Below are 26,444 nucleotides of genomic sequence, written 5' to 3'. Positions count from 1 at the left end.
CATGTTTTGAGGTGATGAGGAACAAGTTTGAATTGCCTGTATGTCTACAGGTAGGGTCTATGCTACACCTTGGCTCAATCCAAACAAGTAATGAGAGAGCCATCCTATAATAAACAGTCAGTCAGTCATAATATTTTTATTTCATTTCATTAAAAATCATAAAAGGGTATACAAACCACCATAATACATTGTAAATAGAATTTAAGGAATGTTTGACAATACTAGAAGTACGTGCATAACGCAATCAGGTGCTTGAGCAGTCGACGAGTGATAGCTTTAAAAGTATCAGATTGTGTAATAAATTATTCTAAAAATTTTACAAACAGTAAATGCAAGATGGCGGTGCTATTTGAAAATTGAGCAGGCCGTTCAGTTCTGGACTTCATTTGTTTTTTTTTTCATCCAGTTCCTTTGCCGCCATTTGCCACAAGGTTATGGCTCTGCAAGATAGTTGAATTAACGAGCCTCTGAGACATTTTATGACTGCCCCTCTACATGTCCTTAATTGTCCCTTCCTCAGTAACTCACGGAGCAATGTTTTTCTGATTTCTAGTAATGAGGGGCAAATACATAGAAGGTGTAGCAGCGACTCTTCTCCTTGTCCACTGAGTCAGCATTCTTTGGTCGGCCAGCTGCATATCCACTTCAGAGTTAAGTCTTTCATATGAAAAGAGCCCAGCCGCAGCAGCGTCAAAAAGTGCTTTTTATGGTGTTAGAAGTGTTCAGATAGGTACGCTTGGGGCTTCAGGGAATGATATGATTGTATCACGCCCCATGGGTGATTTTTCATGGCAAAGGTAGTTTTGTCCATTAGCAAAGAGACCCGTTTAATTGCGTTATTCGCTGCTGTTTTGAATCCGGAGTATGTGGGGATAGTGAGTCATGCTTCCTCGAGTTGAAGGCCCAGGAGTGACTCTTTTAGGATGGTAAAGATTGAAAGCTTTAGCCTGGCTTGTTTTTCTATCTCTTCCCAACAGAAGTGGGCCAGAGTATTATCTTCTGTATAATAAACAGATTTACTACTCAAACTTCAATTTGATGGTTATATACAGCACTTGTGACTTCAATATTTTAGCAAATAGGTGGAGCAAGGAACTGGAAAGAGACGTTGATCAAAAACAGTTAGCAAAATCAAACAATTATGCCAAATATTTGCTGTGCCCTAACTTCAGGGTAAATTATTTCATGAGTACATTTAGACGACACTATACTCTAATAAAATCTAAATCAATTTTGAATGGCTTAACTTCAAAAAGAGAGATATGCCAATAGCTAGAGGGAAAAAAATCTGATATTTTTGTCTCTTGTTCCAACTTAAATGTTTATTGAGAGTTAATCTGTAAAATACTACATCAAACACTTTCAATCTCACTGTCAGCCCTGAACCACAATTCATACCGTCCACAATTGTCAATTCCATTCTAATCGTGGCAGCGGTATTCATTACTCATCTAACTGACCGTTGCAAAATTTGGAGAAACGAAAGACTGGAATCAACCTACAGCACTTGCAGTGCAATTTAGGTGGACAAATGTTGTGGAAACCTTTTTCACAGCAAGAGAAATTCTTAGCAAAAGGGAATCTCCATCATTTACTAGACACTGGCCTTCCAAACTAATGCGGCTAGGAAATCCTGTAACTAACAAATGTTATTAGTTTCACTTATTTTTCCTAATATCAAATTTCTCTTAATATCACATGCAGAATACTATGTAGATCTACTTATTTATTTACTGCAAAATAAAGATTGGGTCTCAAAGAAGTTGGTGTGCAAAAGTACCATCTGTTTTGTGACCCTACTTTCAGTAGATTCACTTTTTTAAATTCTTTCTTTATTTCTTCAAGTATAAATAACAGACCGTTTAATTCTTCTTGTAATGTATTACTGTAATATTTCTGCAATATAAAATGGGAGAGGGACATATGTAAGAGTATTAGAACGTATAGAAGTGGGTTCTATTTAGAAAATAGTTATCATCCACAGAATTGGCATATCTTTTACAGTTATGTGAACCAGAACTCAGAGATTTATGAAGAAACATTTGAATGCTTTAATAAAATTACACTGGGTTGGACTGAGTACACCTTCCATGATTCCCACAGATAGAATTCTGTAATGCATATGCCTGGTCTCTGGTTGGTTAAACTGGCATCAAAAAGTGTTATCTCTGGTGTTGCAAAAAATGAGAACTCAGAGCTTGCAATAGGCTTTTTTCATTCGTAAGGACAGTCAGACACTTGACTATTCACTGCTAAGTCTGTACATCAGCAGTACAAACCATTGTACTGTCTGAATTTGTCTGAAGCTCAAGGTACTGATTCGTTGCAAAGGTGCAACAAATGCTGTAAGCATTAATACTGGAACCTCTGCCCCAGAGAAGGTGGAAAACCCACATCCGTCCATTCACATTAACCCGCACCTACCACAGAGGGGGCAAGAGTAGCAAAATGTAAGCCACTTAGGTGGCAACAGTCTGCAACCCAAGAGTAAGATGTATATACCAAGCACATGTTCTATAACAGGAACATACTGTATAACACCCGGATTTCCTCATACAAAAAAGGTCATCTTCTATGTTCTGGAGGAGGATGTACACTGGTGCACTGGAAATGGACATTATGCAGTTTTGCCACTTTTGTGCCAACTGTGCCTCCTGTGCAATCAATGTGAAAAGGCTTTAAGTTGTTCCTGTTGAAAGTCATACTCCACTTCTTCTCTATTCAGTAAAAATCCTGAACACTGGACATAAAAAGTGTGATCTGAGGTAAGGTAAGATACTTTCCACCGATGTTATAGCATGTTATTGGTATGTGGAATTTGTATGTGGGAGACTGATAAGGCCTACTAGAGTTGAGGACTAGCAGATGACTGTGTGCTGTCACAGCTCTGGCTGATGTGTGTTCCTGAGCAGTTCTGGGATGTCAGGGAAAGAGTCCTGCTACCAGACTACAGGTAAGGGGTTATTTTATCTCATTTTTTGTGATCATGTTTTCCCCAATACCTTCTTATTCTGCAACAACAGTTAAAGCTTTATGGAAGGTTTATGGCTAACAAGTCACTTGTGGGATGGAACTGAACAGATATGTCCACTAACTTGCACTATCTTGATCACAATAATGATTAATGTATATGTTCTATGTGATACAGATCTTATCAGAACCAGACATTGCTCATTATTATTATACATTTTAATTCTCTATCGCCTGTTGATTCATTGCACACATCTACAGCAAAGTTCTTTCTATATTTGTTTCCAAAAGTGCAAAGTCTCAAAATCAAAGAAACAGATATAAATGTCTAAATTACAGAGGCGCCGATATTATTAAAGCAACATACTAGATAGATAATGAAAATATTTCTTGTTATTGCCACTACGATCTACAGACTACATTATTACAAAAGCGGCTCCCGAAGAACTGTACAAGTGTGATAATGGACACTTGATTAATGATCTGAGTTACTAATCAGACTGCTACATTTAAAAAATTGGATCTGCAATTACTTCAGTCATATTAGCATGATTTCTAATTATGTTGGTACAGTGATACCATCTACTGAAAAAAAGCCATTGGACATTGCCACTTTTCACAGCAATTACTAGGGGTAAAAGAAATTACCTGATGGAATAAAAAAAGTATAGCCTTGTTTCAACTCAATCTTTTGACATCCGCTGACTTTATCTCCCAGGAAGATATCAGCTTGTTTTCCAGAGAGCACCCATTTTTCATAAAATTCTAAATTCTGCAAGGTTGGTGGAATCAACCAAAATACCTGCAGAGAAAGGAAAAGTGTAACCCTTAAAATATGCAGTAATTAAAGCTTGTTGAAAATGTTTCACAGTATTCTCAGTAACACTATTTTCAATACACTGTTTAAATTGCTCTCTATCCAACTGGTCATGTTTTTGTCTTTGAAGAACAAGTTACTTACCTTTCCTGGTAGAGACTTTATCTAACTGCAGATTCCTCACCTTCCAAATTACTCAGACCAGGAAATCCTGAAGAACGGATGGGCGAAATGCCAGTTCAGCAGGACCTGGCTCTTCAGGCAACAGTGGTTCGTGAACATGTGGAGAAATGCCTAGGTAGCAGCCAGGCAGATGTCTAAGATTGGCACACAATAGCCTTTAAAACGAACATTGCATAATAATGGAGTCATTACTATGCTTGTTTTTATGCCGAATCGTTTACTATCACGAATGTCATCTCAATGCCTGTTTTTACCACGATAATGCTAACAAAGCTGGGGAAGGGGTAGTTTTTGGCCTAAGGGTTGTGCGGGCAGTTTTAGGGTTAAGGGTGTGGGGTAATTTTAGAGCTAAGGGAAGGGGCGGTTGAGGGCTAAGGGTAGTGCGGGGGGGCTAAGGGTAGTGCGGGAGGTTTTAGGGCTAAGGTTGTAAGGGTGTTTAGTGCTAAGGGAAGAGGTGGTTTTAGGGCTAAGGGTAGTGTAGGGCAGTTTTAGGGCTAAAGGTATGGGGGGTTTAGGTCTAAATGTTGAGCGATCCTGCTCCGTCCTCTCGCCAGAAACACCTGGCCCCCTTCCCAGACTCTGGCTGCGGCTGAGGCATGCACCTGCCCTGCATAGTCGAGAAACCTGCTCAAACATGACAGACTTGACATGCTCTGCTCTGGCGGCCGGAACCACCCTGGGCAATCCCAAAGCGTGAACCGCAGTCACTGGTGAGAGGAAGCTCGGGCTTTGAACTTTATCCCGACCTGCAAATCGGCTAGTGATTTGTTCCATTACAAATGATATCCAAAGATCAAGTAAGTGGAATGTTTTATTCTAATATGATGCATTGTAAGTGGCCGCGTGTTTAAGGCATTTGTTGTTTTTGTCTGTTTGACAGCGCTCTATATGCCGGCATGCTGTTGTACTTCGTTCTAGACACTGGCGTGATAATACCAGATTCGATCTAACACTTTCTTTGTTGGAGCTGTCAGCCTTATGACTATCATCCTAGCATTATACATCCGATATTAGCCTTTTCTCTTATGGAATCCGTGCCTAAGCCTTCTGGGGGCTCCATCTTAGCTAGGCCATAGCAGATCTTTCATGTTATAATACAATCATTTGGGACATGGTTCTCTATTGTACCGCTTTGCCCTTTTTGGCTCCAGAGAACCTCTTAAAACATTGATTGTCCAATTGCTAGTGTCCAATCTGATCGATGTATAAACTGAGGGCCCTCTTAGGGTAAAGACAGTGAAGCAACTCCTCTTCCTTGATCTGATGAGGTGAAGCATAGAAAGACAGCAAAGTAATATACTGGCCTATGTGGAAGGGTGTGATTACCTATGGCAAGAAATCAGATTTTCCCCTGAGGGCCAGTCTGCTGGCAAACAAAGATGTGTAAGGTTACTGGACAGACAAGACCTGCAGTACATTCGCTTGTCGAGCAAAGGTAACAGTGATGAGGAGAACTGTCTTCTTGGTCAAAATGCGTATAGTATAGCCGAGCATCTGTTCAAAGTGAGTGCAAAACTAGGTGAGAAATAAATTGAGGTACCTCTGCGGCATCGCAAAAGGTATTGGTGAGATGAGGTGGATCAGTCCCTTCAAGCAAATCACACAACTGATGATTTGAAAAGAGATTGCTGATCGAAGCAACCAAAAGCCGAAAGGGTCAAGAGATAGCCCTTACTTGTCGCCACATCAGTCCTTGGTGGACTAGATAAAACAATAAAATGTCAGGCAAGTTTGCCTGTAAAGGCTGAATGTTGCAGGAAGAGCACCAGACACAAACTTTTCCCAGCGTCCTGCATGTACAGTATTGGTGGAAGGGCGCCAGGTTGTCAGGAGGTTTTGCAAAGTCAAGTGGAAGACCCATCCTGCTTTTGCACTATGAGTTTCTCCCTAAGGGGCAGCAGTATCCGAGGACATATGCTCATGCCCAGAAGTTCCGGGCACCACTCTCTCCTCACCCAATCCGGAGCCACTAGGATGACTTGGGACAGGGTTTTCTTGATCTTTTTCAATACCCTGTGCAAGAGAGTTAGGCTTGGAAAGGTGTATAGGAGTCCCAAGCCACAGTCCGAGTAAAAGGCACCTCTGAGGGAAAACCAACTTGGGAACTGCAATGTGCAAACGAGTGGACACTGCACATTTCCTGCCGTGACAACCAATTGAGTCAGGGTTCTTCCTATTTGCTGAAGACACCCTGTGCCTCCAAGCCTCCAGGTGTAATTGCCACTCATAATCTGAAAGGCAACATCGGCTGAGTTAGTCCGCCTTATGTTTAAAGATCCTGGGCTTAGGGAAGAGCCCTGAGTGTTTTGCTACTTCCACTGACATAGAGCCGCTTGGCACAGGACCCATCACCCCACACCAATCTGTTTGTTGTCTGTGAGAACCAGTACCTGTTCCCCCCTGATGTTGGAAGGAAAGCCTTCAGTTGCAAGCGAATCGCCTGCAGCTCCAACGAGTTGATATGGAGACCGGGCTCTGCCAGACACAAAAGTCCACTAAACTGCATGTCTCCCGGATTACCCCCTCCATCCCCCCCACCCCCTCCAAATCAGCAACAATGCACCTGCCACGCATCTGGGCGGAGGTCTAAGGTTGAAACATCGGAATCCTAGCCCAAATGTCCTGGACTTGCTGAGGCATAGGAAAGGCTAAGAAAAGCACTGTACCCATGATGGCTCACATGAAGGGAGCCCATTGTGAAGGAGTCTAGTGTGGCTTTGGCACAATGATGTCAAAAAGGCAACCGTTGTCTAGAGGTGATTTACGACTGTTTGAGGCGAGCCCATCTTCAGCAAACCACCGTCCTTGTATGGAAAGACTGGTATTCCCCACCTCCACACATGTGTTGCAACCACCATCATCACCTTTGTGAACACTCGAGGTGCACTGGTAATGCCAAAGGGGAACAAGGAGAACTAAAAGTGATATGATGCGGGCACCCTCTCTAAGACTCCCTTGGCCAACACAGCCTGAATTTCCCCTTGGAGAATGGACAAGTGTTCCTCCTGGCGCTGCTGTGGGTAGCATATCCAAGGGATGTGACAGGATGAGTAAGGAATAACCGTGTTTCACAATCTGGAGCACTCATTGGCCGGACGTGATGCTTCTTCACTTGGAGCAATGAAAGGTGATGAGACCCTCCACCAGGCGATTGTGACTGCAAAGGGGAACTTAAAACTGTTTTGTGGCAGCTGCTAGAGAAGGGGATAGGGTTTGGGTAGATCGTTGTCTCTGGGTGCCCGAGAGCTCGATCATCTGCCTCTACTTCGAGAGGACTGAACGGCCTGCTGTTGCTGAGGCACAATCTGGTGTTGCTTTTATTGGTATACCCCCTGAAACCTTGAAATGGGTGACAAATATATCAATGACGGCAGAACGTCACTAGAGAATCCGGTGGAGTGAATCCAAGCGTGGTGCCTAACCACCACACTGGCGCAAACTTATCTACCCAGATGGACAGCCATGTCCAGGCACAATATAATGGAGTATCTTGCTGTGTCTTGTCCATCTTGAGTAAGGCATTGAACATTTATTCTTTCATCATCTGAGAACGCAGGCAAGATATATGCCACCATGTCCAATAATGTGTGAGTGTATTTCTTCGAGAGGAAGCTGGTATTTACGGATCTGAGGGCAACACTGGCTGAGAAGAACATCCTTTTGCAAATGCTTCCATGCGTTTAGACTCTCTGTATGACGGAGTGGATGGAAAGGCACTGAGGTTCAGATGGCTGGTGGAGGCCTATAACACCAGGCTTTCTGGTGATGGGTGTTGGGAGGGAGAAGGCAGGGTCCCCCAAAGCAAGACTTTGCCACCTTGCGATCTTCTTTTTGAATGGTGAGCAAGATCTTGTTTTTGCCAAAATGCCAAACAGTTTATTCGTAAGGGTCTCATTGAATGGCAATAGAGTCTCATGCTTAGGTTGTCGAGAATGAAGCACTTCCGTCAACACATTATCTTTACTTCAGTGGTGGGTAGTGTTGTGAGGTCCAAGACTTCTGCTGCCCTCCTTATCACTGGGGCTAAGGAGGCAGACTCTTCTGTGGCTACATTTGCGAAAAGGGAGTGGAGGCCAGTGTCAGAAGAGGTATCCAGGGCACTGACATCCTGCAAGTCCAAAAATAAGCTTTCATTATTGTAAATATGCCTAGAATCGTCATTGTCTTCTCTGAATTCATGCTGGCGTTGAGAGAATGATTCCCTCTGGGTTCGCCTGAGAGTCTAGAAGGACAATAGGATGTCCCTCCGGTGTCAATGGCGTTGGTGAGGGCGTTGATCTTTATGTCCGGACACTGGGGTGTGGTGCTGTAAGCAGCATCGGCGTCGAGCTGGAAGCTGGGAGCGGATTCAGGGCGAGTGGCACTGTCAGTGTCAACAGACCTGCAGGCACTGGTCCAACTGGAGACCATGTTGGATCCTTGGGGCTTGAAGTTGTGTCAGTGGGGTCCAGCAGGGTCCAGAAAATTAGGTCCATAGCCTTTTTAAACTCTCAAAGCTGTTGCAGAATCGCCCAAAAAAGTTGGGACAGAGAGGCATGGGGTTGGAATCGGTGCCAAGGGTCGGGAACCGATTTCACAGCTTCGCCGAACACAGACTGAGTGTTGGGAGTGGTGGGATGAGGGGGAATCGTTTTGGACTACATACATTTTTTACATTTTTCCAACTTACCTAATGACCTCGATTTTGAGGATGACCAGTCATGAGATCAGCCTAGGAGAGCATATGCACTCTCTACCTCGAATAGGCCTTCTCCGAATTCCATCGATGTTCTACAGTGTACCGCTACTCTTCGCAGATTTTTTTATTTTTATTTTTATTTTTATTTTTTTATTTTGAAGGTTTTATATAGCGCGAACAAGATCTTTGCAGATATCAGAGCGCTTTACATAGAGAGAGTACATGATCCTAATCAAACAGCTAAGTCAGTAAAGATAACAGCACAAATCGATATAGATCAAAAATACAGATAATACAGATAAACAAAGAGGTCGAACAGGGAGTGAGGTCTGTGAATATTCTTTAAGAGTCCGAAGTAGTGGTTCAAGTGTAATTAGTGCACTTGAACTACTTGGAGGGTTGGGTTGAGTTGGGTGAGAGTTGTATGGGGTTTGTGGAGAGAAGTTCTTTGATGATGTGCAGTTCTTCTTTGACCTGGATGAGGGTGGCCATGATCTTGTCCAGCGTGGGGCATGCGATGGAGGTGGGAGCGGGGATCAGAGGTGCATGACTGCCCTGTGAATTAGCGAGCAGGAGGGGGGGTAGGCTGGTGTACGTGCAGGGCTTCATTGTGTCATTGTCCATGTACGGGCCGGAGTTAGGGAGGAGAGAGAGTTTGGGCGGGGGCGGTGTGGATGAGGTAGAGAGGGGGTTGGTGGAGGGCGGAGAGAGCAAGGTGGAGGCTGGGTGTAAGTTAGTGGCGGTGGGGGTGCAGTAATGGAAGTGAGGACTGAGAGTGGGGGGGAAGTGGGATTGATGGTGGCCCTGTTGAGAGGTGGGGGAGTTAAGTAGAGAGAAGAAGTGTGTTCTGCCTATTTAGTCAGAGGGTAGTGGTGGCTGAGGATGGGAGGGGATAAAGGGTGGGAATTGTCGTTGTGTGTGTCGTTTCGGGGCTGAGCTCGGTTGTGGGTGGGAGCTGTGATGTCAAGGGAGAGAGGAGTGTGGGTGGGAGCTGTGATGTCAGGTGAGCGAGGAGTGTTTATGGAGTGTGTAGAGGTCCGAGGGTTGGTAGAGGCAGAGTTGAGGGTGCTGTCAGGGGAGAGGGGAGTGTGGGTGGGAGCTGTGATGTCAGGGGGGAGAGGAGTGTTAATGGTATGTGTGGAGGTCCAAGGGTTGGTCGAAGGGGAAGGGGTGGTATTGAGGGTGATGTCAGGGGAGAGAGGAGAGTGGGTGGGAGCTGTGGTGTCAGGGGAAAGAGGGGTGTTGATGGTATGTGTGGAGGTCTGAGAGTTGGTAGGAGGGGAAGGGGTGAGGTTGTGGGTGAGAGCAGTGTGGGTGGGAGCTGTGATGTCAGGGGAGAGATGAGTGTTAATGGTATGTGTGTAGTTCTGAGGATTGGTGCGTGGGGAGAGGATGGGGTTATGGGTGAGGGTAGTGGAGTCCGGGGTGAAGGGAATGGCGGTGAGTTGATTCATCGGTGCATTCCAGGAGGCTAAGAATTAAAAGTTAAAATGGGTGCAGTTTGCCTAAATGTACCGAGTACCGGTAGATGAATGGTGCTGTCAGTATACTGGAGCAAAATACAAAAGCAACAGTAAGTTACATGAATAGCAAGTGACATTAGCGAGCAACCAAAAGATATAAGCGGTAGCAAATGTTGCAGTACAGGAGTTACATGTACCAGGTGATACTAGTGAGCACCCATAAGTAAATATGAGGTAGCAGTCGGTGCATTACAGGTTATAATACCAATACATAAAAACAGATAGTTGTAGTCTATGAGCACCTACAAATATATGAGGTAGCAATCGGTGTATTACAGGTAAAACAATTACATAACAACATAACATACATAAGTAAATATGAGGTAGCAGTCGGTGCATTACAGGTTATAATACCAATACATAAAAACAGATAGTTGTAGTCTATGAGCACCTACAAATATATGAGGTAGCAATCGGTGTATTACAAGTAAAACAATTACATAACAACAGGTTATAGGACCAATACGTAAAACCAAAATAGATGTATACTGTGAGCACCCAAGAATATATGTTGTAGCAGTCGGTGCATAACAGGTCAAAAAGCAAATGCATAAAAACAAAATAGATGTAAAAATGCTGCAATAGAAGGCAGACACTATCACAAGAGCGTGTCAATACAGGCTAAGTAGGGTGCGCGGTAGTAGAACTTAGTCTATGTGTCCGGTTCTCAGGACATGCTCCAATAATGAGATTGACTAGTCCAAGATGGCTGCCACTGAGAGAGATCAGTCTAAAGTGGTCGCCAAGAAGGGGAGTCGGAGGCAGTAGTCCTCTGTTTGTTGTTCTTGCTTTGAGAGCAGGGCAGGGCCTTCTGGGAGGGAGTCTTATCTCTATGTTGGTGAACCTGCGTGGAGGAGTTATGCCGAGGAGCCTCGTGGGCGTCGCACAAGTTACTACTTGTGTAACGATATATCTGTAAGAGACATTAGTTAGTGATAGATTCCTTACCTTAGAATATCCCCAGGCGTCAGACTGGATCCGGAAACTTTTGCGTAGCAATACCCCTGCGCGCTGGTAGGCGTCGTCTGCGGCTCCGCGTCCGTCGTCGGCGTCGTGAGCGCCGGGATGACGTCATCGGAGTACTTAGACGGCGCCCATGCGCGCTGACGTCAGTTCTGATAACACAGCTTTTCCGCGCCAGATACGCAGAGCCATGATAGAACTAACACTGGTGCCATGAAACTAGGGCCCTGAAAGGGGATGACCTTAACCCTAGATATCGGTTCGCAGAACGGGGAGGATGGGTGGGCGGTAAGGAATCTATCACTAACTAATGTCTCTTACAGATATATCGTTACACAAGTAGTAACTTGTGCATCTGAAAGAGACACGTTAGTGATAGATTCCTTACCTTAGAATAGATACCCCAGCAATACCAACCCCGGTGGTGGGTCTGCGAACCAATATCACACCAGAAAGTCCTGGAGGACGGAACGGCCAAAGAAGCCATCCCTCCGGACTTGACTGTCCAGGCAGTAGTGTCTTGCGAACGTGTGCAGCGAGGCCCACGTGGCTGCCTGACAGATGTCCTGCAGGGGGACACCGCGGCCCAGGGCAGTTGTCGTTGCCGTGGCCCGAGTGGAGTGAGCCCGCAATCCAGCCGGGGGCTCCTTCCTCGCCATGGAGTAGCATGCTTGAATACACAAGATGATCCATCTTGAGATGGTCCTCTTGTGCACAGCCTTTCCCTTCTTCGCGCCCACGTAACCAACGAAGAGTTGGTCATCCACCCGGAATTGGCGTGTGCGATCTAGGTAGTAGGAGAGCGCACGTTTTGGATCCAGACGGTGGAGCCTCTCCTCCTCTTTCGAGGGATGCGGAGGCGGAAAGAAGGTGGGCAAAGTGATGGACTGCCCGATGTGGAAGGCCGTGACAACCTTGGGCAGAAAGGAAGGCCGTGTACGTAACACCACCTTATCAGGATGAACAGACAGGAAAGGTGGAGAAGAAGAAAGAGCCTGGAGCTCACTCACCCTCCTGGCAGAGGTGATGGCAACCAGGAATGCCGTCTTTAGAGTAAGGAGACGAAGGGGGCAGTTATGAAGTGGCTCAAAGGGAGCAAACATCAGATAGGTGAGAACCAGATTCAAGTCCCACTGGGGCATCACGAAGGGAACAGGAGGGAACATGTGCGTGATGCCCTTCAGAAATCTACTTACAATAGGGGACTTGAATAAAGAAGGCTGATCTGGTAGCCTTAAGAAGGCTGATAGAGCAGAAAGGTACCCTTTAAGAGTGCCCAGAGCAGAGCCCTGCTGGGCAAGGGAAAGAAGAAAGAGTAGCACTTCCGAAAGGGGTGCAGAGAGAGGATCCACAGCCTTTGCTGTGCACCATGCCACAAATCTGTTCCACCGGCAGGCGTATACCGACTTTGTGGAGGGACGCCTGGCTGCCAGAATGATATCACAGACTTCGGGAGGCAAGTCAAATGGCCTCAACTGCCGCCGCTCAATCTCCAAGCTTGTAGGTGGAGACTGGACAGGTTCGGGTGCAGGACCGTCCCCTGCTGCTGCGACAGAAGGTCCTCCCGAAGAGGCAGACGAATCGGGGGATCGACTGACATGCTGAGTAGCTCGGGATACCAGTATCTTCGTGCCCAGTCCGGAGCCACAAGGACGACCTGGGCCCGGTCGCGCCTGATCTTCTTCAGCACTCTGGGCAGAAGTGGTATAGGCGGAAAGGCGTACAACAGACCGCAGCTCCACTCGCGACGAAAAGCGTCTCCGAGCGAGTGCCGCCTTGGAAACTCCAACGCGCAGAACTGCTGACATTGCGCGTTCTCTTCTGTGGCGAATAGATCTAACCAAGGCTCTCCCCACTGTCGAAAGAGAACTTGCGCCACGTCCGAATTCAGACGCCATTCGTGATCCATCATGCACCGGCGGCTGAGTTCGTCCGCCCTGGCATTCAGAGAGCCTGCCAGGTGTTGAACCACCAGGGTCACGCCCTGATGTTCCAGCCACTGCCAGAGGCGCAGAGCCTCCTGGCATAGGGTCCACGACCCCACACCGCCCTGTTTGTTGCAGTACCACATGGCGGTGGTGTTGTCGGTGAACACTTGCACTACGCTCCCCCTGACAGAGGGGAGGAATGCCTTCAGTGCAAGACGAATCGCCCGCAGCTCCAGAAGGTTGATGTGGAGCCGGGACTCCGCCGGAGACCAGAGGCCTCTGATCTCCGCCTCTCCCATGTGGCCACCCCAGCCCTGGAGGGACGCGTCCGTCACAACTACGTGCTCCGGCTGGGGTAGGAAGAGGGGTCTGCCACTGACCCAGTCGCGGTCCGTGAGCCACCACTGCAGTTGCTTCGCAGTGCCCTCCGAGATCAGGACATGATCGGACAGGTTGCCCTGATGCTGGGCCCACTGAAACTTCAGGTCTCACTGCAGAGCCCGCATCCGCCACCTGGCGTGACGCACCAGAAGGATGCAGGAGGCCATCAGCCCCAGAAGCCGCAGCGTCAACCTGACGAGACCCGGGATAACGGCCTGAATACCGGAATCAGAGCCTGAATATCCCGAACCCGCTGTTCGGGTGGGTAAACCCGAAACTGCGCCGAGTCGAGAACCGCTCCGATGAAGAGGAGCTTTTGAGAGGGACACAGGTGTGACTTCGGCACATTGATGGAGAACCCCAGCAAGTGCAGGAGGTCGGCCGTAGTCTGGAGGTGGCTGACGACTGACTGGGGCGAGCCCGCCTTCAACAACCAGTCGTCGAGGTAGGGGAAGACTGATATCCCCTGCCTGCGCAGATGGGCTGCGACCACCGCCATCACCTTCGTGAACACCCGTGGGGCGCTGGCAAGGCCGAAGGGGAGCACGGTAAACTGAAAGTGCTCTTGGCCTACCATGAACCGCAGGTAACGCCGGTGGGCCGGCAGGACGGGGATGTGGAAATAGGCGTCCTGCAAGTCCAACGCTACCATCCAGTCTCCCGGGTCCAGGGCAGCCAGGACCTGAGCCAAAGTGAGCATCTTGAACTTCTCCGTCCGGAGGAAGCCGTTGACGTTCCGCAGATCCAAGATAGGGCGTAGGCCCCCTTTGCCCTTCTTGGGTACCAGAAAGTAGTGGGAGTAACAACCACGTCCTACTCCTGGCCCAGGAACGCGCTCGATGGCCCTCTTGGCCAAGAGGGCCGAAACCTCCTCTTGCAGAAGTTGCAAGTGATCCCCCGACACACGGTGGTATTGAGGTGGCATGGATGGAGGGGGAGACTCGAAGGGGAGGGAGAAACCCCTTCGGACAATTTGCAGCAACCACCTGTCCGAAGTGACTGTATGCCAGTGGGAGAGGTGATGGCGAACCCTGCCTCCCACAGGCGTCACATGGGCCTGAAAACTCGGACTAGGAAGGTTTTGAGGCGGGGGCTGCTGAGGGAGGTGTGGACTGGCCTCGCCGTTGGCCCCGACCACCGCCACGGCGGTTCCCACGGCCGCCACCGCGTTGCTGAACATTCTGCGGCGCGTGGCTGACGGTCCGTGGTGGGGCGCCCCTTCCGTGGCCACGAAAGGAGCGAAAGGCACCCGATTGCTGGCGTGGGGCCGTAAGGCCCAAGGACTTGGCCGTGGCCCTGGAGTCCTTGAAACGTTCCAGCGCATGGTCTGCCTTGTCGCCGAAGAGGCGACGGCCATCAAACGGCATGTCCAGGAGGGTGGCCTGGACATCGGCCGAGAAGTTGGCGGACCTCAACCAGGCGTGGCGTCGAACCGCCACCGTCGTTGCCATCGCCCTGCCCAGTGAGTCCGTGGTATCCAGCCCACACCGGATAGAAAAACGTGCCGCATCTCGGCCGTCCGCAAGGGTTTGGCTGAGTTTAGCCCTGACCTCCTCAGGGCATTGTGGCAGCACCTCCGCAACCGTGTCCCACAGGGTGTGGGTGTAGCGGCCCAAGAGACAGTTGGTGTTCACAGACCGTAGCCCTAGGCTCACAGACGAGAAGACCTTCTTCCCGAACTGCTCATATCTCTTGGATTCCCTGTCGGGCGGGGCCGACGGGAATGCGGATTGGGAGTTAGAGGCCTGGATGACCAGGCTCTCGGGGTGGGATGGGTGGACAAAAAGCATGGGTCGCCCGGTGCCGGGCGGTAGCGTCTGGCCACGTTCCTGTCCACAGGGGGGCCTGTGGCGGGCTTGGACCAAGTGCCCAGCAGAACGTCACACAAGGCCTCATTGAACGGCAGAAGGGGCTCCGTGGAGCCGGACTGCTGTTTGAGGACCTCAGTGAGGAGATTAGTCCTCACGGCCGCGACGGGGAGCTGAAGGTTTAAGGCCTTAGCTGCCTTCGTCAACACTACGCTGTAAGCAGAACCCGCCTCCGAAGCCACAGTCGGGGGCGACGTAAATCCAGTGTCTGGCGAGGTGTCAATACCACTGGCCTCCCCAAGCTCATATGTCCAGTCCTGATGCGACTGGCAATCACGTGCCAGAGGGTCCTCGGACCCCTCCCATTGCTCCTCGTCACCTGGCTCCTGGAGACCAGGATGAACAGCCAGGGCCTCCTCGTGGAGATAGAAGTCTCCAAAGGCTGACGGAATCGGCGCCCAGCGGCGCCCCTCCGACACCTGAGTAGGACCGTAGGGAACATTGGGGTCGGCAACCACATCGGCTGCCGGGGACGACACCTGAAGGGACGGCGCCGGCGAGGTCGTAAGGTCGACCGGCGAGGTCCCGGATCCGGAGCCGGATCCAGCGAGGTCGCGCGGCGCCGGGACCGAAGTCGCCAGCGGCGCCGGGCCCGAAGAACCCGACGTCGTCGGGGCCGAAGCGCCCGACCCGGAAGGACCTCCAGACGGAGCCGATCGGCCCGAAGGCGCCACGGGAACCGACTGAGGAGGGAGGGCCCTCATGGCCATGAGGTACCTCTCGACCTCCTCCTGCGACGCACCGTGCCCAGGGACCCGAAGGTGTGGGGCAGGCGGCGACGCTTGCGACTCCCGCGGAGCCGCGTGGGCGGTGTCGCCCGAGTCCCCGGCCGCATCGAGCGAGCGTCGGGGCGGGTCGGAGGACCGATGGTGTCGCTCCGACCTCTCATGCCTCTTACCTGAGGACTTGGAACCAGACGATCGGTGTCCACTCCCGGAACGTCGATGACTCCGACCTCGCGACCTGTCCCTCGACCTCCCGTGGGACCGGGACCTGGAGCGGCGCGGGGCCGAGTGCCTAGCCTTCGACGTCAGAGCCCGGCAGTCGACGCAGGTTCGATCGTCGTGGTCGAGGCCTAAGCACTTCAGGCACCGGCGATGGGGGTCCGTGACCGACATGAGTCGGCCGCACTTCGAGCAAGGCTTGAACCCGGGCATCCCTGGCACCGATAGTCGAGACAGTCGACTAAGAAAAGATCAAAAAGGATCAAAAACTAGTCAGTCAAAAAGTGACTGGGGGTAGAGCTTCTTCCGGATCTGCGCTAGCTGGCGCGGAAAAAAGAAGAACTGACGTCAGCGCGCATGGGCGCCGTCTAAGTACTCCGATGACGTCATCCCGGCGCTCACGACGCCGACGACGGACGCGGAGCCGCAGACGACGCCTACCAGCGCGCAGGGGTATTGCTACGCAAAAGTTTCCGGATCCAGTCTGACGCCTGGGGATATTCTAAGGTAAGGAATCTATCACTAACGTGTCTCTTTCAGATTGGAGGTACAGGCAGTGATTTATGGTTTCAGTTAGTGACCCCTGCCCTTATGAACAATGGCGGTTTAAAAATGTGGAACGAGTGGAGTAAATAAAATACCTTATGGTTATTTTCTGCTCTGTGGCGCCTTAGAGTTGAGAGTGCAGAATTATTGCCGATATCACGCTTTGCAGGCATCCAGAGTCTAGGCAAGAGGTGAAGGAAGCAAGATGCGGTAAACTACCGGCAGGCTGCGTGCTAGACCCCACGCCTGATCCTCGGTCCCCGCCGTCACCGCAAAAAGGCTGTGGGTCCGCAAAGTCTGCTCTGCAGGTCCGCTCCTATGGCCCTTGCAGCAGCCTGAGAGGGGGGCCAGCGGGGGTCATGTCCGCTGAAGGAGCCTCGCTGTTGCCCGCAAATCGGCCAGAGCTCCTAAGCTGTAACCCCTCCTGCCTCGCTAGGCGATGTCGTGTGTCTCCCGCTATCCTCGTCTATAGCCTTGGAAATCCACTCTTACCGCAAGAGCCCGGGTGGAATCCGCCGAACAATATGAGGGCAGCTCCCGCGCAGATCCTCTCAGGGGGCGTCTCTGCGTCCGTTGAAGTTGGGGGCCAGCTCAGTCTATCCCACCGAGCCTGAGCGCACACTCTCCAATGGGTGCCGCAAGAGTCCGGGCAGAACCGCCGCAAAGTAAGAGGGCAGCTCCCTCGCAGTCCCTCACCAGAGGCGTCTCTGGTCACAGCCTGGTATCCCTGCCGGCTCCGGTCAGCGCCCCAGCAGGCTCAAAGCGGAGGTCTCGATCCCAGTCTGGATCCCCTGCAGGCTCCAGTCAGTGCCCCAGTAGGCTCACAGCGGGTGCCTCTGGTCCAATCTGGTCTCCCCTGCTGGCTCCGTTCAGCGCCCCTGCAAGCTCCAGGCAGTCAGACGTCCGTTGTAGGCTCCTGCGATGGACAGTAGCAGCCCGGTGTCTGGTAGAGGCGGGGGCGATTAGGACCTCTCCCGCGCCGATAAGAATATGTTCCAGTTACTTGAGTTGCTGTTGTAGTTACATTCAGTTGCGTAACTACGGATACCCGGGATACTGAGTGCTAACAGGGATTAAATCCAAAATTGGAATCCCAAGCACTCGGAGCTCCGACCAGGAGCTCCTACCCGGCGGCCATCTTGCGGCTTCGACTCTGAGTCGTGCTTGTAGCCCAGGCACCAGAGACAGACCTCGTATTGGTCAGTCACCGACATCTGTTTATTGAAATCCTTACACGGTTAAAATACCATAGTCTCAGAAGGAGGCCTGGCGCTTGTACATTGGAAATTATATGAGGGGGAATCGCTCAAGTCAGACAGGCTCGAGAGTGAGCTCCAGATCCGTGTCGAAAGGCACGGAAAGAAAATAACTTAAGTCAGCAAGCAGAGGTGGGAGAGATATAGTGGCCCCCAACGTCACACCCAGGGTGGGATGGACCCTACATGGAGCTGCACTATGCCACCTACTGGCGAGCGAGGAAGTTGCTATTAAATATCTTCCGGATACAGTCTGGTTCCTGGGGAAATTCACAATGTGAGGAATCTGCATTTAGAAGTCTCAATTAGAAAGAATCGACCCCACACGCAACCCATCGAAGGGCTGTCTATTATCACAAGCTGCTAGAAACACTTTAAACTGGATGATATCAAAATCATATAGAGAACAATGAAATGCTGGACCCTGGTAAATTAAGACTTCATCACTGCCAAGGATCAGAAACCATTCTGTCAAGTGTCATTTAATACCATTCGAACATGTAACATAAAATATGTATTTAAGTGTATATTTACTGTATTCATCTTGGTAATGTTTCACTCCAATTGAAAAAGTTAATGATGTGGAAATTATTGCTTTATCAAAGTCTTTCTTAGCGTCCTACCAACACAACACATTACAAGTAGGTCAGCAGCCCTTCATCAGGGTTTGGCAGGTGTCTACTATCTGTGTGTGTGATTTCTTTGGAAGCTGAAAACATGATCTATTTAAGGACTGTTAAGTTGGGCACACACGCACAAGTAGCAGCCAATATCACTGGAATGACCCTTGCTCATCTAGAAGGTGAGGAGCATGTTGGCCGTATTACTGTCTTCATTTAGTTAGTATACTGCTACCACGACCCTGGCAAGCATCTGTATCAAAATGGCATGGTCAATTGCAATAGCTTAGATTTTTCAGTGTATTCCAGATGCTATACAGACTGTTTATTAGTAGTCTCTTAGTTTAAGATAATTCTGTTAGGTTAATTTTTTAGACATGTAGGCTTTTCATCAATTCAGCAGAGGCTGTAATTTCTCATCATATAGGCTTCTTCCATTAAAGTCACGGGACTCCCTTTGTACCACATCACCTCCTGCGAAGGAATAATTTCCACTCTCTCTCCCTTCCTTCTCTCTTTTTGTTCTAACTCTGATTTCTTTCAATCTCCACACTCTTCTTGCACTATGGGAAGGGGTAGGAGCACACTGCTAACCTCCCAGCACAGTTCGCCCCGTAGCATTATGGTAAATGCAGTTTGTAGTGCATGCTTACTTGGTATTTTGCTGGAGTGTTCCACCATAGTTGGTGCAGATTAGTGCTGTACATCTCTAGACCACAGCTTTCCAAACTGTGTGGCGCGACACGTTACTGTGTCACAACCCACACGTAGGTGTGTCGCACGATGCGACGCGATGACGTCTGCCGGCCAAAATTAGGAATGTGACTCGAGCGCCCTCACTCGGTAATCGCGAAGTGCACACGACGTGCAAGATGGAAGGCTGAGCAGCTGCAGAGCGGAGCCCCATCCCATAAATCATCTATTGTTTCTACGTAGAGCCTGTACACAGTCTTGCATAAGTGAGGGAAAATAAAACAATCCAGTCATAGTGTTCCAGGAGTGTATTATAGTAAATTCTAGGCTGCTGGAATGAGAGGAAGTATCTTTCCAGATCTGATTAACTCTCCAAACTGCTTAACCCTTCGCTGCTCATGACGAGCTCAGCTCGTCATGAGTCACACTGGAGCTGTGCTTATGACGAGCTGAGCTCGTCATGAACAATGGGAAATCTGGAGTAACAGCACAAGGTGTTTAGGTTTTATCAAAAGAGATATGCACTGTATGGAATGCCTGTAAGCATATTATTTTAAGAAAACCCTAGAGCCGAAATCAGTCACCAGGGGAAGCCACCAGGGCTGTTTGCAAGAGACACTTCTCTTTTCAGGGCGCCCCACTGCCACTTCCATATGTACTTATACCTCACAGAAGCAAGCTTTGGCCAGGTTTTGTTACTCATTCATTATGTGGTAGGTAACATTAGCCACCACTTTGTGGCTCCTCCCCATGCTAGATCAACTTCAAAATATGGTGAGGAAGTTTTTTATTTTGAACAAGATTCTCATGCTGTTGGCAAACGGGGGCTCATGCTGCAAGCTGACAGGCCCACGGGACAGGTTGGTCCAAACTAGCGGCCAGTAGTGGCTGCAACTCTGAATTTTCGCGGGCTTGCTGGATGTGTGTGTTGTGTGTGTCTGTTGACTCAATTAGTATTTCAAGCCCATATATCCATTTGATTTTCAACCCAATCGATCATGCATTCCATCTCAACTACTCAAGTCATCCTCAGTAGATCATTCTGAGAACCTACAGATGTAAATCGAATTGTAATTGAGGGGAAATTGTCTTGTTAAATGTCCCCTAGTTAGCATTTTGATGTTTTTAATTTTCTATTTCGAAAAAATAAACATGTAGAGGTACTCTATTGGCATTCTTTGTCTACATGTGGTTATCGATTCCTAGTTAATAATCTCACCCGAGGTCTTTCAGTGACGTATTTCTGACCTTTATTAAGCTTGTTTTAACTCGTGGTACAAGATTTCATTTAAGTGTAATACCCCCAATAGATAACATAAGCAATAACAGATACAATGAACTTTAGTCAAGTTTACATCTAGTAATATTTCTAGATCAGTGCTGCAATAAGCCACTTTCATTTCATTGCTGTCTAATCTGGAGAGGCCTTAAGGAGCAAATATTTTATTTAATGTTTGTGAACTTCCAGTTATAAAGTAACGTTTAATACTCTTATCTGAGAATTTTAATGTATTTATTAATTTTCTATCCATTTTTATTTATTTATAACATATATAGAGGGCATGATTCACCCCAGTCAGGGTATCTCCGCTCTGCAGCAGCCCCTGGGAACAGCAGAATAGGTGGATCAGACCAGTGAAGTTTTTTACATTTTTCTGAATGACAGGTAGATGGTACAGAGACAGATGTCCCTGGCTAGTTAGTTCCAGAGTTGGGGGGCTAAGTAAGTGAAGGATTTGCCTCCTAATCTGGGTGACCATCTAGCTCGCAGCTTTCCAAACTGTGTCGCGCGATGCGACGACGTCTGCCGGCCGGCAGAAATTAGGAATGTGACTCGAGCCCCCTCACTCGGTAATCGCGACGTGCACGAGATGTGCAAGACAGAAGGCGGAGCAGCTGCAGAGCGGAGCCTCGTGGACGTGAACAGGAGCAACAGTGAGTATTCAAACCCCCCCCCCTCCGGGAGTGCGCGGCCTTGCTGGTGATATCAGAGCTGCCTCTACCCCACCATCTCAGGTGCCCAAGCCATTCATTTAAACGGCATCATGGGATATCTGGTTTTCACCGGCGGTCCTTGGCTCTTTGGTGGGGACCGTCCGGGGGCATGGCCTCGCCGGGTTCCTGCGGGGTGAGGGCTGAGCATGATCTCCGTGCCAGATGCCCCCGCATAGCCGCTCAGGTTTCTTGCTCGCCCAGTGTCATTTCCATGAGCAGTCTCTGAGGGAAGCAGGGGGCAGAGGGCGAACCTCTCTCAGCTGTGCTGCCCTCCGCATCTTCAGGACCACATCCTAGGGCTGCGAAAGGCTAAGCAGCCTCTCACTTTCGCCCCACGTCCCTGTGAATTAGTGTGATCCTCTGCAACCAGAGGTCTCTGACTGCTTACAGGTGGTCGTAAATACAAGACAACAGCCCCGCTTCAAGTGACCCCTCTCGAATCTCGGCACGCCCACCCTGGTGATGTGAGTCATCCAGGCCTGGACGGGATTGGATTTGGCATGCTTTTGGCATGCCAGCAGTGCGTCTGCACTGCAGCCTCCATTAGGTGGGTTCTGGGAGGCAGTGAAGCATATGGTGTGGAGAGGAGAGGTTAAAAAGCAGGGGACAGAGGAGCAAGAGGTAGTAAAGGAGCGGGGGAAAGGGCAGGTGCTGTGAAAATAAAAGCACAGAAGATGGCACACTTGAGCTTTGCAAGGCAGCACAAAAGGTAACAAGAGGCAAAAGATGGAAAGAGAGGAAAGAGCCACAAGAAGATGGCACAAAAGCAGATAAAGTCTGCATAAAAGGAAACCAGAGGCAATAAGAAAATAAGCACAGAAGATGGCACACTTAAGCTTTGCAAGGCAGCACAAAAGGTAACAAGAGAAAAAAGATGGCAAGAGAGGAAAGAGCAACAAGAGGATGGCACAAAAGCAGATAAAGTCTGCATAAAAGGAAACCAGAGCCAATCAGAAAATAAGCACAGAAGATGGCACACTTAAGCTTTGCAAGGCAGCACAAAAGGTAACAAGAGGTAAAAGATGGCAAGAGAGGAAAGAGCCACAAGAAGATGGAACAAAAGCAGATAAAGTCTGCATAAAAGGAAACCAGAGGCAATAAGAAAATAAGCACAGAAGATGGCACACTTAAGCTTTGCAAGGCAGCACGAAAGGTAACAAGAGGTAAAAGATGGCATGAGAGGAAAGAGCCACACGAAGATGGCACAAAAGCAGATGAAGTCGGCATAAAGGGAAACCAGAGGCAATAAGAGGCACAAGGAGTGACAAAAAGATGGCAGTGGAGATGTGAGGAAAAGCAGTAAAGGTGTAAGAGGCAGTAAGAGGTACTAAAGTTATGAGGAAGGACAGAGAGATGCCACTATAGGTGCTATAAGAGGCAGAGCAAGATACATGGAGAGAGAGCAGGAGTATGAGAGAGAGAGAGAGAGAGAGCGAGAGAGAGAGAGAGAGAGAGTGACTGAGTGAGTGAGAGAGAGAAATGAAGCATAGGAGCCTAGTCCGCGAGTGCCTTGACCAGTCATAGGACCGGCCACAGCTAAGTCCAGAGAGATGTCACCAGCCAAATGTGTGTGAGATGACGTACACCCCTAAAATACTTCAGGGTTCGAAGTAGGGAGCAAAACTTCCCCAGAGAAGGTAAAGTGCTCGTATTCAGGGAAACAAAGTAAAGTCAGACAAAGTAAAGTCAGACCCAGCCATAAACGGAAACAAGAAAATTACAAACATTTAGGACATGAGTAGGCTATATGACACGACCACGTTATCCATGTACAGAACGAGACTTCATTTTGTTCATGTTTCTTTTTGAAAATATGGATTATGTTTTATTCTAGCCCCTATTAATCTCGGTTAGTAGATTATGCATGGAAAACAATGACACTTGTAGTTTTCTAGGAATACTCACTTGTACATCTTGTGCATGCAGAATTTCGGCCAGTCGTAGAATTCTGCATACCGAATGTCAGAAGCATTTCTCATATTTTTGTACTTTTATTCTTGCGTCATCCTTTGACCTATACTCTCAAGAAGTATAGTGTTGTTCCTCTCCAATCTCAGAGTTGAAAAGCACTTGCAGCTTCCCTTCCCTGGAGAATATTGGCAAGTTTTAACAGGGTCATTTGCCAGAAGCATGCAGGTTTATGGATGTTGGCCTACTTACTGTCAGATAACAAAGTGCAATTTCAAGGCACTTCGTCTAGCTTACAAAATCCTCTATGGAACATACAGATCAGAATTAAAGGCCATTCTTTTGGATCATCACGCCATAGATGTCCATTCATCAAAACGTTAGGGGTAGCCGAAGTGACATGACATGTCCTTTGTCTACCCAGATGACATAACAGGAAGGGATGCCATGTAACCTTTGACCCGGTTGACATCACAGGAAGTCATATCAGTTGATCTTTGAACTGGTTAGCATTACAAGAAGTGGCATTCACTAAAGTTAAAAACGGACAATAAGTGATGATGAAAAGTATACTGAAGTTGCTAAAAGTACATCCCAATGAAATACTGATTAGACAGACCACTGTTATATCAGTGGTTTGCTTACAAAAATAACAGAAGTGCAGCCATCATAGGCATAACGTCAGATACCCTGGCACAGCTTTGAATGCTCAGGCACAGCCATGATTTGGTAACCACAACCATCAGGTTCCTAGCAGTGGCGGCTGGTAGGGAAACGGGGTTGGTGTGGCAGGGAGGACAGGGGTGTTGAAATATATTGTTTCTAAAACCACTTACCGTTTCCACCACCTCTCCTCTGTCTCCGCTTCTCATCTCTTCTGGACTCCAGACTGGAAGAAACTGCAGAAAGCACCCGGGCACACAGGCTCGTGTGTGTGTGGGGTGTGTGTGTGTGGGGGGGGGGAGTGTGTGTGTGTGGGGGGGTGCGTGTGTGGGGGGTGCGTGTGTGGGGGGTGCGTGTGGGGGGGTGTGTGTGGGGTGTGTGTGTTGGGTGTGTGTGTGTGGGGGTGTGTGTGTGAGGGGGTTTGGTGTGTGGGGGGGGTTGTGTGTGTGGTGGGGTTGTGTGGGTGTGTGTGTGAGTGGGGGTGTGTGTGTAGGGGTTGTGTGTGTGGGGGGATTATGTGTGTGGGGGTGTTTGCGTGGGGGGCTGTGTGTGGGTATGTGTGTGGGTGGGGTTGTGTGTGTGGGTGGGAGTGTGTGTGTGTGTGTGAGTGGGCCTGTGTGTGTGGGTATGTGCGTATGTGGGGGTGTGGGGTTGTGTGTGTGTGGGGGGGGTTGTGTGTGTGTGGGGGTGTGTGTGCATGTGTGGGGGTGTGAGTGTGGGTGGGGGGGTTTGGTGTGTGTGGGGGGGTTGTGTGTGTGTGAGTGGGTGTGTGTGAGTAGGGGTGTGTGGGGGGGTTGTGTGTGGGGGGGGTTGTGTGTGGGGGGGTGCTTGTGTGGGAGCTGTGTGTGGGTATGTGTGTGGGTGGGGTGTGTGGGTGTGGACCTGTGTCTGTGGGTATGTGTGCATGTGGGGGTGTGTGTGGGAGTTGTGGGGGGCGGTGTGTGGGGGGTTGTGTATGTGTGTGTGTGTGTGGCTGTGTGTGTGGGTATGTGTGTGGGTGGGGTTGTGTGTGTGGGGGTGTGTGTGTGACCGGGGCTGTATGTGTGGGTATGTGTGTATGTGGGGGTGTGGAGTTGTGTATTTATCCTTCTCTTATATACAGTTAATTTTAGCTCAAAGTGCTGAATGGAAAACTTATGACTCGTCGTGTTTTCTGTTGCCTTATAGGCACGCTGCACGGAGGAAAGCGGTCCCACCTGAGTTCAATACGCCGAGACCGGTTGATAAGTTGCATGATTGTTTTATCACTCAGAATTCCCCTTCCGTCAACGGATTTTTGTATAAGTCATATTCAACAAAGCAGCGGGTGGACTTTGTGCGTGGTTGAAAGGGTTGGCAGGTTGTGCAACTGCCCTTTTTGTGCCGGAAATCACTGGGGTATGTGTCAATGTGTGCATGATTATATTCTAGTTTCATGTACAAACCTAACCTTGCTTACACTCAGTTTTGCCAGTCACTGGCTTGGTTAGACCAGATTAACAATTGCATTCTTAACCTTCCTGCTTTCTCAAATTTGCTTGGAAATGCACCATTTGCCCACTACTTTTTCAAAAATTTCTCAGGGGGAGAACCCCCCAAACTCCCCTTAGGTGGTTCTGGCTCGCTCGCTGCGCTCGCTCGCATTACCGTGTCCCTCAAAAAAAAATCCGAAAAAGGTGTGTCACCAACATGAAAAGTTTGGAAAGCTGTGCTCTAGACACATGTGTTTCTGGATTATATCCTTCATCAGTAGAGATAAACAAAAAACGATTTTCATCTAGGGTGGCTGAGCAGGCTGCCACAATTCTTACATGTCTCAGTACCTCTCACAGGCGCACAGGTGCATCTTCACAAGCTCGTCAGCTCATGGCTCAAGGGAGCCTTTTCAAACAGGAAGGGGTGGGAGCACACTGCTAACCTCCCAGCACAGTTCGCCCCTTAGCATTATGGTAAATGCAGTTTGTAGTGCATGCTTACTTGGTATTTTGCTGGAGTGTTCCACCAAAGTTGGTGCAGGTTAGTGCTGTACATCTCTAGACACATGTGTTTCTGGATTATATCCTTCATCCGTAGAAATAAACAAACAACGATTTTCATCTGGGGTGGCTGAGCAGGCTGCCACAATTCTTACAGGTCTCAGTACCTCTCACAGGCCCACAGGTGTATCTCCACAAGCTCGTCAGCACTCCCAGCAACCCCAGATGATTTTTCTTTGCTCTCTAATACTGCTGCTCTCTACTGAAGATGGGCTCAACCCAGAAACACGTGTCTAGAGATATACAGCAATGTCTGCACCAACTTTGGTGAAAAACTCCAGCTAATTTTGAAGTAAGTTTGAACTGTGTACTGCATTTACCAGGATTGAAAAGGGGCAAACTGTGCTGGGACTGTGAGGCAGTGTGCTCCCAACCCCCATTCTTCTTGCACTATTTTCTGTCTCGCGCACCCTAATTTCAGGAGATTCTATAAAAATAAAACACGGATGTAGGTCTGACCTCACTTTTCTAACTTTGAAAACTTCAAGCTATA

The 26,444-nt window shown here is 49.0% G+C and overlaps 1 protein-coding gene across 7 annotated transcripts in view; it reads right to left on the bottom strand.

Moving 5' to 3' along the window:
- KDM2B (lysine demethylase 2B) overlaps window positions 1-26,444 on the bottom strand; it is a 1,060,697-nt gene that overhangs the window by 650,691 nt on the left and 383,562 nt on the right. For all 7 annotated transcript variants that reach the window (XM_086943000.1, XM_086942999.1, XM_086942995.1 and 4 more), the window contains exon 8: window positions 3,619-3,772. In XM_086943000.1, the coding sequence (XP_086799126.1) occupies window positions 3,619-3,772 (154 nt within the window). The remainder of the gene's footprint in view (window positions 1-3,618; window positions 3,773-26,444) is intronic.

Source organism: Lissotriton vulgaris, chromosome 11 (genome assembly GCF_964263255.1).
Source record: "Lissotriton vulgaris chromosome 11, aLisVul1.2, whole genome shotgun sequence".
Classification (NCBI taxonomy): domain Eukaryota; kingdom Metazoa; phylum Chordata; class Amphibia; order Caudata; family Salamandridae; genus Lissotriton; species Lissotriton vulgaris.
Note: the sequence above shows the minus strand (reverse complement) of the source record. Positions and strands in the feature narration are given on the sequence as shown.